The 12,603-nt window shown below is 35.0% G+C and overlaps 2 protein-coding genes across 2 annotated transcripts in view; one reads left to right on the forward strand and one right to left on the reverse strand.

The window, feature by feature from the left end:
- LOC139122113 (uncharacterized) overlaps positions 1–3,990 on the forward strand; it is a 45,235-nt gene extending 41,245 nt beyond the window's left edge. Inside the window, exons 14-17 of the mRNA XM_070687543.1 lie at positions 396–492; positions 809–992; positions 1,912–1,990; positions 2,359–3,990. Coding sequence (XP_070543644.1) covers positions 396–492; positions 809–992; positions 1,912–1,990; positions 2,359–3,896 — 1,898 coding nt within the window. The 3' untranslated portion in view covers positions 3,897–3,990. The remainder of the gene's footprint in view (positions 1–395; positions 493–808; positions 993–1,911; positions 1,991–2,358) is intronic.
- Positions 3,991–6,256: 2,266 nt separating this feature from the next.
- LOC139122192 (uncharacterized) lies at positions 6,257–12,470 on the reverse strand. The gene is made up of 5 exons (XM_070687650.1): positions 12,353–12,470; positions 9,766–9,939; positions 7,894–8,001; positions 6,940–7,065; positions 6,257–6,409 (listed from the first exon to the last, which is right to left on the reverse strand). The coding sequence occupies exons 1-5, from the start codon at positions 12,461–12,463 to the stop codon at positions 6,275–6,277; spliced, it is 654 nt and encodes a 217-aa protein (XP_070543751.1). The 5' UTR covers positions 12,464–12,470; the 3' UTR covers positions 6,257–6,274.
- Positions 12,471–12,603: the final 133 nt, after the last annotated feature.

Raw genomic sequence — 12,603 nt, forward strand, 5'->3', positions numbered from 1 at the left:
ACTAGTCAATAAATGAATACTTATTTTTTCAAGATGAAAAAGTCATTGGAAGGAAAATTAATTACAGCTTTACTCTTATCTAGTCTTAGACATCTATATTTTCATGTATTTGTCATGCAGCAAAATCAAAAATACCTTTCTATGCAGCAGTTTGATGTGAATTCAGTTCTGAAGTTTAGGTCATTTTATTCTTATTCAAGGAATACAAATCTGTGATTTTCAGCTTTACAGCTAGCTTGCCATTTACGCATAGATTACTGTCTATGGGTTGGGCAATTCCACCTTACAGTTTATATTTCAAAGAGTTGAGATCATCAGCAAAATGATTGACATGTAGAATCAAATAGTAGAATGAACAATTAACTCAAAGTGTTGCATTCTTCCTTTGTTGTCAGTTGTCCCTAAAGACAAGCTATGGAGTATGGAGAAAATGCAAGCCTACATTTGTATGATCAAACAGCTGGAACCAACGCTGACTCCAGAGAGCAATGCGTAAGTGTATCAGTTGTTTTATAGAACATTTCCTTGCAGAGTAATCGGTAAAACTGACAGTATAGTTAAATGTATCTAGTTGTATAAGATGCCACTCAAATGCCATAAGTGTCGTGACTGTTAACTGCTCCTTATAGACAGCTTTCAACAACCTTCATGGTGGCACTCTGATTGTATTATTTTTGTGAATGTAAAACAGAAAGGCTGGGTTTGAGAAATGCTATGAGAGTAATTCTACACGGTAACCTGACAACACATGCAAATTAATTATATGTGGATCTCCCACTATTTGTACTGATCTCAATTTGTCCATCAGAGTACTGAGAAGATACTACCAGTGTCAGAGACAAGCTGATCAGAGAAACGCAGCAAGGACAACTATCAGGTTACTTGAGAGTATTGTCAGATTGGCTCAAGCACATGCCAAGTTGATGTGTCATGATGAAGTTACTGTCATGGATGCTGTGGTCGCAGTGTCTCTCATGGAATCCTCAATGCAGGTAAGATGGAAGACAGTGAGATAATGCATACATTATCCAACAAACCAATTACTTTATTTAATTTTAGTCACATAGCAATTGTGATAGGTCAATGTTTGGCACCTACCGTATACTAAGACACACACAATAGTATGAAAATGACTGCAGGGTTTGATACTGTGTAGTGATGTTGTCTATATTCTGTTCATCTCTAATTCCCTGCCATGGTTCTGCTAGCTGCTCTGCAATAAAAAGGACGCACAGTGTTCTACAGACTCAGTATGCCAAAGAGAACACCTCATTGATATGTGGGTTTATTCATGTGGTTTTATTAGTACCATGGTCCCATAGAATTCCAGGTTAAGCCTATTTGGCCCAAACTCATTGACAACAGTGAGTTTGGACCAAACCATTGTGTTGAAAGGGGTAACAGTAAATACATTGCTTCACATCAAACACCTTCCGGTAAATAGTTGAGTAGCATGCTGTGATTGCTGAAATGTAAATGGAACAGTCTGATCTACAGGTATTTGAGTACTGGTTAACAGCCTAAGCTGTGTGAATCTCTACTTTGTATGGATGTACTATATATGTGGTACAAATTAAGAAATGATTGATATTGAATGGTTTAAAATTTAAACTATATCCCGTGTAAGCAAGGTTTTCAACTAGATCCACCAAAACAATGCTTATCTTGCACAAGAATTACATTGTACTGTACCATAGCATATAGGAGAACATTTAGATATTAAATGGGATTAATTTATTCGTAAACCTCAAAGTACAGGTATGCACCATAGGGAGTGTGGTCAATTTTCACCACTTCGACACATTGTTCTATGTAATTTTTGTCTGTGCAGTCTTATTTTGTGGTACTATGAATTTTTAGCATAGCAACATGTATTTTTTCTTAAACATCTCAATGTATTTGACTATATAGGGTGCAGCCTTACTAGGTGGTGTGAATGCATTACATACCTCATTCCCTGAACACCCAGAAGAGGAATACAGGACACAGGGTAAGTCACCTTTCAACATTAAAATTCCAGGGAAGGGACACTGAAACCAAGTGTACTTAATAAGTTCGATATACTCTCAAAGGAGTGTACTCGTTTCAACTTTAAGAATACTAGTATTTGCAGGGGTACATACTCGTGTGATGTAATCAACCGTAGGAGCTTGCAGAACTAGAGTTAAAATTTAGTATGATAACATTCAACACATCAAATCCATTACAATACTGTATTGTTTTTATGCTGTTGATTTAACATGTACTTGACTTTACTGTGGACAATTACCTAATGAAAAAATGATACAATATTTACACTATTTTATCAGTATGCTTAGTCAATCAAGTAGATTTTTATCTTGTTTTTTCTCTCATCAGTTGAGCTAATTCTGACACACCTTGGACTTGAGGAGATTGCGCAGACAGAGATGGCAAAGCTGGCAAGGTATCAGATTGAAGCAGGCTCTGCAGCACTCAATGACCAAGATGAATATTTAACTGAACAGGTCCATGTACCTGATCAGTCTAACACTACAGGTGATCAGAATCATAGACGGGATAGTGGTGATGGGGTTAATAACCATGGACAGGTCAACCTTGACAGAACATTGGATTTATACAATAGTATGATTGGAGAAGATGAACAAGACAGAGTAGTGGACCAACCAGGACAAAACATTCAGCTTGATTCTGTCAGAGCTACTGATGAAAGTGACCTCAATCATCAAAACAGAGCAAGAACAGATGAAGATGGGGATATTGTCATGGCAACTGCCTCACAAACTGATGATAGTAACTGTGAGATGGAGATGAAGATGACAGAAAAGCAAAGGCAGTCTCGTCAGAGAGAGGAAGGCCCAGAGAAACTGTCAGCCAGGTTAGTTGCCAAGATGAACAGCGTTGGTGAAACTGTGAAAAAAGATGGAAACTTAGACGACAAAGTTAGACGTCAGAACAGAAATCATTCTGGTGAAATCAAAGAGAGAAATGCTGATGTTCATTCTGCTGTGAAAAGTAAGATAGCAACTGTGAATGATGACAAACTATGGCAAGTTGATGACAGTTTATCTGGAAACATTTCAACGGTCACAGGATCTAATCAACATACTGTACACTGTGTTGTGAGTACTGAGGATAAGAAGAGTCCCCCAAGCACTGGAATTAATTCCACTGCTCTGCAAAGGATCAAGAAATTTGCTCTGAACAAACAGGAAAAGAAGATGCCCAAACTTCAGCAGGTCCATGATGAAAGGAACAATGCTAACAGAAAGGATGTTGCTATTTTTGTGGAGAACAATTTGGACACAGAGACAGGGAAGAAATTGCCAGTTATGAAAGAGAATGAGAATGATGATAATGTTGTAAAAAGTACTATCACTGAAAAATTGACAAACAAAGTCAAAGATAAACAGACTGATAAAAACAAGTCTATGTCATCCTCCAGTGAGAATGAATCAGTGATAAGTACAAAGTCTACGGCTTTACAGAGAGTTAAACTAAACAAGGCATCTAAGTCATCTTCCGTGGATAATGTGACCACATCTGCAAAGAGAAAACACAGCAGTGGAAATAAGATTTCACCAGAGACTGTAAGAGTTTCATCATCAACGCTGTCAAAGCTTAGTAGATTTACATTTTCACCGCGATCAGAGGAGACACAAGATAAACATGACATTGGCAGTGATGGCATAGCAGAACCTACTAATACAGTGTCTGCTGAGATGAAAAGTACCAAAACAATGACAAAATGCATTGGTAAGGATGACAATGGAGGCAGAGAGAGAAAGCAGATACCATTCAGTCTTGGAAAGGACCAGAGTATTTTCCAAACAGATGATGATTTGGATGATATGGAACTGGATTTCAGTTTTACTGGAATGAATGATAAAACCGATAAACGGCAAAAGATTGAATGAGCTGACTAAAGTTTTGAAATGACTGACTTTCCAGCCAGTCTTTAACAATACTGGTATTTTGTAAGCTAAAATAACAATGCTCAAAACAAGCAAACAACATTGTGTTCACAACAATCAGAGGGCAATGGTAACATTGCTTTATGGGGCAGATTTTTGATCAGCTTTATCATAAAATAAATAGAATGACTTGACATAAGTTTCAAAGTGGAAAAGAGGACTAAAATCATCAGGTAAATGTGAGAAACAGGGATTAATGATTGCCACTTAAAATTGTTGTCAAGTAAGGCTGATTGATGTACGATGTGGAAACTAAGGTAAAAAATTACTTTGTAACCTGCACAGCATGTACAGTGCTACATGTAACTTTGGTTGCCCATGATAGAACATTGTGAAGATGATCTGACATCATTGTAATGGACAGACTGAAATTATGACACTGGGTTACCATTGATATCTTGGTAGTGTGTAACATAGCTGTCCATTGGAAATTTTCGACTGCATTGTTGAACAGTATATAATCCTAAATACAAATGTTGCTTTAGAATGGTGAAATGCTATAGACATTCCCTGTACAAGTAAATCACACGATGACACAGTCACTATCATGTCCTCTTCTAGACACTTTGATCAGATGTAACTTTGCTGAAATAACCTATCCATCATCTGACAAAACAATTGTTTAAAATCTAACAAATAATCAATCATGGAAAGCAAATTCACATCTTGAAAATTTTAGTAATTTTTGATGTTAACAATAACAATGTCTTATTGTGAAATGATTGTTCAGATCATATACATATTATCCTTAATGTGGTGTATTTTAAAATAAACGAGCGGTTTGCACATAGTAGGTTCTGTGTGTGTAATTCATGAATAGGTGAATAGAAAGTATTCCTGATCTACAAGGATAAGCAAGAATAACAAATTATTTTGAAACGCTGTTTAAAGGGACAAAGTCGGCCATTTTTCATGAATTTTGTTTGATACAAGATACTACGTATATTGTTTAACATGTCAAAAGATAATGAATGGGTGACCATGCATATATTTGACCCTGGTTTTAGACAAGATAATGAAAGCATCGCGAAAATGGCCATGACCCTTAATTCATTTTCGCGATGGTTTCGTTTATCATGTCTAAAATCGGGGTCGAATATATGCATGGTCACCCATTTATTCAGTATCTTTCAACATGTCAAACAATATAAAAAGTATCTTGCATCAAACAAAATTCATGAAAAATGGCTGACTTTGTCCCTTTAAACTGTAAAGACTGATTTATTTTAATTGAAATCAAGCAAGCTGTAGGAAATTTGCTTGGCTGTTCATTTGAGAATAGCAATGTGAAGATGGCAGTTGTTAAAGCTTTATAATTTCATTATTCAGTAGACATGCCTCGTCTGTACAGTCTTTTCAAAACCAATGGGAATATGAGTGTCCTCCAGGTTTTATGTAAATTCACCTTGATTACATGGTGCCTTCACATGTTATCTTATGCACTGGTAAACTTTTTATAACATTTCGCTTTCTACAGGATGTACCAGCAGTCTATACATGACATTGCTGTTTGTATGATGCTGATTTGTAGAGATGTGTCACAGCAGCATCTGTCACCTTATTGTCAGTCATTTCACATTTACAGATGAAAACCTCAGATTTAAAAAAACGTTTTCCATGAAGAGATGAATCCAATATTCTTAGAAGAAAATCTCCAAACAATTTGGTCTGTATCATCTGAGAGTTATGTTATGGTTTCCAGATATCATATCGCTATGTACATTACAGTAGTACAATGATTGCCGTTTCACACTACACTGAACAGCTTACAGGTTGTGTTGAAGGTAAATATGCACAACACTGCTGGATGTATAAAGAACAGAAATGTATTCAACTTTATTTCAGTACTTGTGGCCACTGGCCAAAATGTACAAAAACATAAGTAATATCATACATGGGTCACTGGGAAAAAGTGTGATCCATGATATTTAACAACAGTAGCTGAAATATTTCATAGTTTAACACAAAGTAAGAACCTTACTACAGTCAACAGACAAATTATTTGGTACAACCCAGATGTTTGGTGGTTGCATGGTAGTTTTGCAGAGGTTCATCTCACACTGGTGGTGAATTATGCTGACAGTGCAATCAGTCCAGTTAATTATTCCTTTCTTGATATTGCATTTAGTACCAGTCACAGTGACATTGAGTAATGTTCCATTCCTTATCTTTCAATCCATAATCAATCCTATGATTTGTAAAGTTTACAGAATACACAAACATTGTGATGTGACCTTAGTGGATGATAGTCACTAGCCTGAGCCTAATGAGACTAAAATTAACACAATAAACATCAAAATATATTTGAAACAATGTTGTCTTTATTTTGTTTTCTGCAGTATCAAATCCATGTAAGCACCAGTCACTAAATCATCTTTATGAACACCTAGCTTATCCATTAAAGTGTTTGCGATTGTTTGACCTTCTTCAAAGCTCTGACTTGGTTCCATCACAACCTGAAATGAATGAGTTAGACTCCTGTCAATCAATCATATAGCCAATAGAACAGAGAACTTCAGTGTTCTTTATTCATGAATATCTCATCATGGTACTGACCTGAATGATACAAATTATGACCCATAAAATAGAAGTGCACTTTCACCCTTTGAGTGCCAAAGTAAATTTTATCACCTTTGTAGAATAAAACCCTAACAAATTTTTTCATATTTTTTTTCAGAAATACATAAAAATTTACGAATGTTGCACTTAAATTTTGGAGGGTTAAATGGGACAAAGTCACACTTTGGCAATACTTTTGGCTTGCAAGTGATGAAACAAAGCAATTTCTTTCTACATTACTACATTACAGAGAATTAGTTCATTTGATGTCAGAGTAATTATGGACCTTTCATTTTTTCTTCTGATAAATCAATGAAAGTGGTGAGTATTCACTATGTGACTGTATGAAGTGATTATATCACTGCAATACTGTGAATACATCTGATATATCTAGCTAGCTGTAGCTTTACTCATAATATTCACAAACCTCTAATTCAATGAAATCTCCAAGACCATCTACTTCATCTATGTGTATTCTAGTCTGACCAACCAAATACAGACTGCGTGTTTTTCGTACTTCACCAATGATACCAAGTGCTTCTCCCAGGGTTAGCTGCAAATGTACAATGTAAATGGATAATATGATTAGACAAGCACTGACCAGGTATACTATGAAACTCTGTTTTATTGATTTTTACATTGCATCTATTATTTTGATTGCAATTTCTAGGCATAAACACATTACAATGAATTCTGATAAATTTGCATTGGTACTGGTAGGTATTGATGAGTGCACATGACAAGCTGTCTGATTCATGATTATTGAAAAGATCAAATCTTTTGCTGGGACATTCAACAGCTGGAGCAAATAACTCAATGTTTGTATTATGGGCTTTCTTTGCAACACTACCAAGTATCTTTCTTTGTGGAAAAACCTTACAATAGCCTCTTGAAGATCAACGCATTATTGACTTCATAATGTTACTTCCAATTTTATTTCAACCCGGTTACAAGCCATAACATAATATGCATCAGTGGGTAGACTGAATAACGTACACACAAGATAAACTAGAAATGAAATCACACTGGTACATATAAAAGCAATGCGTATTTGTGATCTCCATAATATGAAAGAGTTCATCACCATTTAAGCTGTTCTCTTGCTCGTTCATTCTCTGAATAGCTAGGGAAGTAAAACTACTGAGACTACAAACTATGAATTAAAATATCAGCCTATCTACCTGATAGAAATCAGAGAATATATACTGGTACAATCAGACATAATGTAGAATAAGATATGTTGTTACTACCAGTATGTGAATGGCACTGATTTGGTTTGATTCCCCTGGCATCTGAACTCTGAAGAACCAAACACTGATAATAGTCTGTGGTTAAATTTTATTCACACAAAAGATAGTACTGAAAAGATAGTACACTTTACCTTTAATTCCTCTGGAGCTGAAACGTGTGAAACTTGAAACTCAGAAGTTTTCGGACCAGCTGAATCTGCTCGCTTGTAAAAAATTAATTCTGCAAGTTTATCTTTGTTCTGGTGGCAAAGCAAAAGAAAGCGTTGTATTTCGTTGGTATCACAAATTCTGAACAAAGACACTGACAATGATTGATGACAATTACTTATTGTATGTTTTTACATACTGGTCACAACAAGCTTGGCTTCCATAAAATGTCAAGAAAATGTTTATCTCAGAAGCACATACTGAACTAATACAAGATTTGGTATGACTTCGGCGGATTGTCCCAGTGAAACAACATTAATTTTAGTCATCTTGCAAACAACTAAAGTGACATGTAGACTGAAAGATTCCATCGTATATAGATCTCCGCCAGCTCCAACCCCAACCTGGGGAGTTGAAGTTGGTGGAGACCATACACGTCTGAATCTTTTGGTCTAAGAAACCCATTACTGGTAACTCTACTTGGGATTACGTATCAGTGCCTCAACTTACTTATCAATTTTATTTCCTTCCATCTTTCTCTTTCCATACGACAGAAGATGCAATTTCACTTTCTCTGACAACGGCACTCATGTAGCTTGAAATTGAACTTCTCATCTGATGACGTCATGAATGATCAGTTCTATGATCTGATATCGATGTGGAATTCTACAAATTTCTCCCTTTTATGTTTGTGTATCCATCTGCTTGAATTGATGAGTATTTGTGACTACAAAGAGCCATACTCCAAAATGTCAACTTGCAGATATAATAATTCATTTTACATTTTTGTAAATGCCAGGAGTCACGATCAACCTTTGCCCTCCAAAGTTCATATGTCACCCTAAGGTCATGTTAGTTAAAACCAATGAGACATTAAATGTTCCATGTGTTACATTTTAACAAAGATTTGAATATATATATATATATATATTATATATATATATATATATATATATATATATATATATATATATATATATATATATATATATATATATATATTATATATATATATTATATATTCAAGTAGTTCATTAAGTAAATTTCATAAATTTTACTTAATGAACTACTCCTGCAGCCCTACCTAGAAAATGGAACTGCCAACTACATACCAACACCTTTGCCACCTGCAAGCCATGAGCATTCTGTATGTCGGGAGCTAGGATTCTTCAGCTGTGTATATATATATATATATATAATTATATATATATATATATATATATATATATAATATATATATATATATATATATATATATATATTATATATATATATATATATATATATATATATATATATATATATATATATATATATATATATATATATATATATACACAGTGAAACCTGTCTAAACCAAAACCGTCTAAATTGAATATATATATATATATTATATATATATATATATATATATATATATATATATATATATATATTATATATATATATATATATATATATATATATATATATATATATATATATATATATATATATATATATATATATACACAGTGAAACCTGTCTAAACCAAAACCTGTCTAAATTGAACCCTTTTCCAATTTTCAAGACCCATTCCAATGGTACACCTCTCCAGAAAACAATTTTCTCTGCCCCTGAAGGGTTTAGTTTAGACAGGTTTTACTGTACACACACACACACACCCCAGTAGGTATTGTAAACATGTTTACAGATTTAACCTGCTATACTGGTAATATACCATGCCAAGTAGGTGAAAATACGAACAGGGCACTGCTTTTTTACTGACTTGGCAGCGCAGATGGGTATGAAATAGACCAGGCAAGACAAGGGTTAATACCACTCTACCCTGAAGGTATTAGCCATTAATAACTCACTTTGATAACTCTGAGCTTTAATCTTCCATTTTCACATTTAAAGAAAGTGTCTTCCTGCTTCAGTATCTGTCTGTCCTGACTGCTGCTCAGCTCTGATGCCACTTGGTGAAGACGGATCACATTCCTTGCCTTGGCTTTGATCTCAACATTCTTTGGCATCCTATGATGATGCAACTATTCAAAAAAATATACGAAAACAAAGATTTGTAAAGGAAACTGCGTAAATACAACGATGTGAATACAAATAGTAATGTGGAAGTAGTTAGAGGCTGGAAAGTTTAAATGAAATCAAAATTGCTGCAGCTGACTTCATGGATTAGACTGGAAAGATTCTAAAGTGTTTTGAAATTTACTGACGGAAAGAGTTGCATATTGTATCACAGGAACCATTGTCATTCACTTTGGAAGATTGCCAGAGAATATGCTACCAAGACATCAGAAAAAGTTAAAACAAAGTTATTATTATTAACTTTTCTAAGAAAACTAGATCTATCAGCTATTACATGGGAGCCTGGCCGGGTAGACACTGTGTTTCCATGGAACTGGCTAAATACCAATATGAAGATAAGCCATAATTCTGCATCACTACAATGCCTTGCCTATTAAATTATTTTCTGACTATTCCCCTTGGCCATAATTACACAGTGATGGTAAAACCAATGCATTTTATTCAATCCCCAATTTGTAGAAGGATAATTATTCCTACAGCATTCTCTCATTGTTACATGTACAAGCAATGTGAGTATACTGTCACCTGTTCCAATTTTGCCACAGTTACCATGGAAAGAGAAAATCTAACCAATCACAGATTTTAAGCGGGTGGCCGCTTTTTGAAAACAGCGCCCTAACATAGGCATTTCGAATACTAAGGAATGCCCTTTGACCATGTATGGGCATATTTAGATTACAGGTGACTGCATACCTTCAATTAGGTATGGACTGTTGGTATGACAACACATCTCAGCAACCAAAATGGCACCAGTAAAACTCTATTGATGTAGCACAGTCCCTCTATGACAGAGGAACTATGGATATAGTAAATAAAAGAACAAAAATAATATGGGTAATATTTGTTTACATCTAAATTGATCAGTATGCAATCATAACTGCTAGAGTTCAAGTATCTGGAGAATAGGATGTTTGAAGTTACTGTCAGACCCTTCAATCCGCACAGACTGGATTTGTCTTTTGGTTTTTGCTACATATTTAAGACAAGAAATGCAACACACAGTATGATTCTGTTTGACAAAGTCACTTAAGAATATAATAATTAGATTTTTTGTGCATCAACCAATAATTTGAATAAATAATTCTGCATATGTCAACAGAATTTCTGCAATACGTTTTGATTGTGTTGATATGGTAGAATGTAATATCATAGAGTGTTTTTTATGGTTATTCCTCAATGTAAGTATAATAAAATGCTAAATCCCAATCCCTGATCACATTGCTTGACAAGGCTGGTCAATGACAGCAATAGGAAGAACAGAGCATACTGTATGCTTTTCATCAGTCACTGACAGCCAGTGCCGGAAATGGGACAGGGAACCATATTAGGACTTCTTTTGCAATCACCAGATCAGTCATCAGTATTCTTACCGAAACTACTTTTTTGCTATTCTTTTTTCACTCTTTGAAACAGCGAGATTCTCTAATTCTTCATGTTTTTCATCTGTACTCTCCTTCCTGTAGGGGGTTTCTTAGCTGTCATTTGAATTAACATTTTGTTCTGTTTTACTACCATATTATCATTCTGTTTCTAGACTTCTATAGTATATTATTTCTTTGTTTGTTGAACTCTGTTACTTTTAACCCACTCTCTGTAGTTCTTAGACTTCTCATGGAACATTTCAAATACTATAAAAAATGAGTTAATTATTCATGTATTGCAATTTACTGCACTTAACAAAATCCTAGAGAAAACGTTAAATAGATGTTTCATTTGCACTATCCAAGTGTAAATGTCTCCAACACTAGTCAAATTAAATCCTCAGGAAAATCAACATATTTACAGTACTTTCAATTTTCTTTCCTTTGATTACGAAAACTTTAACCACACACAGGCACAGACTTTGTCAGCCATCTGTGAGAAGAATTCCTATTCTGCCTTTGCAGAACTTGACCTTTGGCCTGTGCTTTGCATTTCTTACTGTCAAACAGATCTTTCAATCAAGAAAAACATTTCAACAAGAATTAAAGAACTGGGACTGTGTCGTTAAATGAGAGACAAAAACACAACAACAACAACAACAAAACCAAAAAGATTCCAGTGAAACGTAAAAAATATTGGCTGGATTGGCCGAGTTTAAAAATAATTCCGAATTGAGAAGGGGAATAATGAATAACGCACCCCGATCAATCACGCCCTGTCCAGCATATGTACATAATCCCTCTTTGGCTAAGGTCTAGGTGTATATAAAAATTTTAATCCCAGGCAATGCAATGCACCCACCCATCCCAAAGTGCCTCAGCCTGTTCTGAATATATGATAAAATGTGAATGAGGGATGGAAAATCCTTGCCTAACTTAAAACCAAAGTTACGCGTAAGGTGTCTAATGTGCGGTAACTCATGTAGAACAGAATTACCTGACGTTGGAAGAAACACCTAAGTTTGACGTGTACCGGTGTGTGGCACTGTCCTCGGTGAACCTGTGTGTACCGGCAAAATAAAACTTGAAGTTTCCACCAAAAATGCATGATGGGAAATAAAGTACCGGCACTACAGTTCTTTTGGTATGAATCTGTAGATACATCCGCAAGTACTGTGAGCAAAACTGTTTCTTTGCCAACAATTTCCTGTGCTGTTGAAGATACAGAAATCAATATTGACTCTAAAT

This window comes from Ptychodera flava, chromosome 1, assembly GCF_041260155.1.
Source record: "Ptychodera flava strain L36383 chromosome 1, AS_Pfla_20210202, whole genome shotgun sequence".
Lineage (NCBI taxonomy): Eukaryota > Metazoa > Hemichordata > Enteropneusta > Ptychoderidae > Ptychodera > Ptychodera flava.

Bases quoted from the DNA above. Each gene is read 5' to 3' on its own strand.
- LOC139122192 (XM_070687650.1), bottom strand. From the start codon at position 12,463: ATGCATTTTTGGTGGAAACTTCAAGTTTTATTTTGCCGGTACACACAG. The intron at 8,002-9,765 runs GTGAGTTATTAA...CTTTGCCACCAG, and splicing joins TAAAGCTCAGAGTTATCAAA to AACAAAGATAAACTTGCAGA. The intron at 6,410-6,939 runs GTTTGTGAATAT...CATTCATTTCAG, and splicing joins GAGATTTCATTGAATTAGAG to GTTGTGATGGAACCAAGTCA.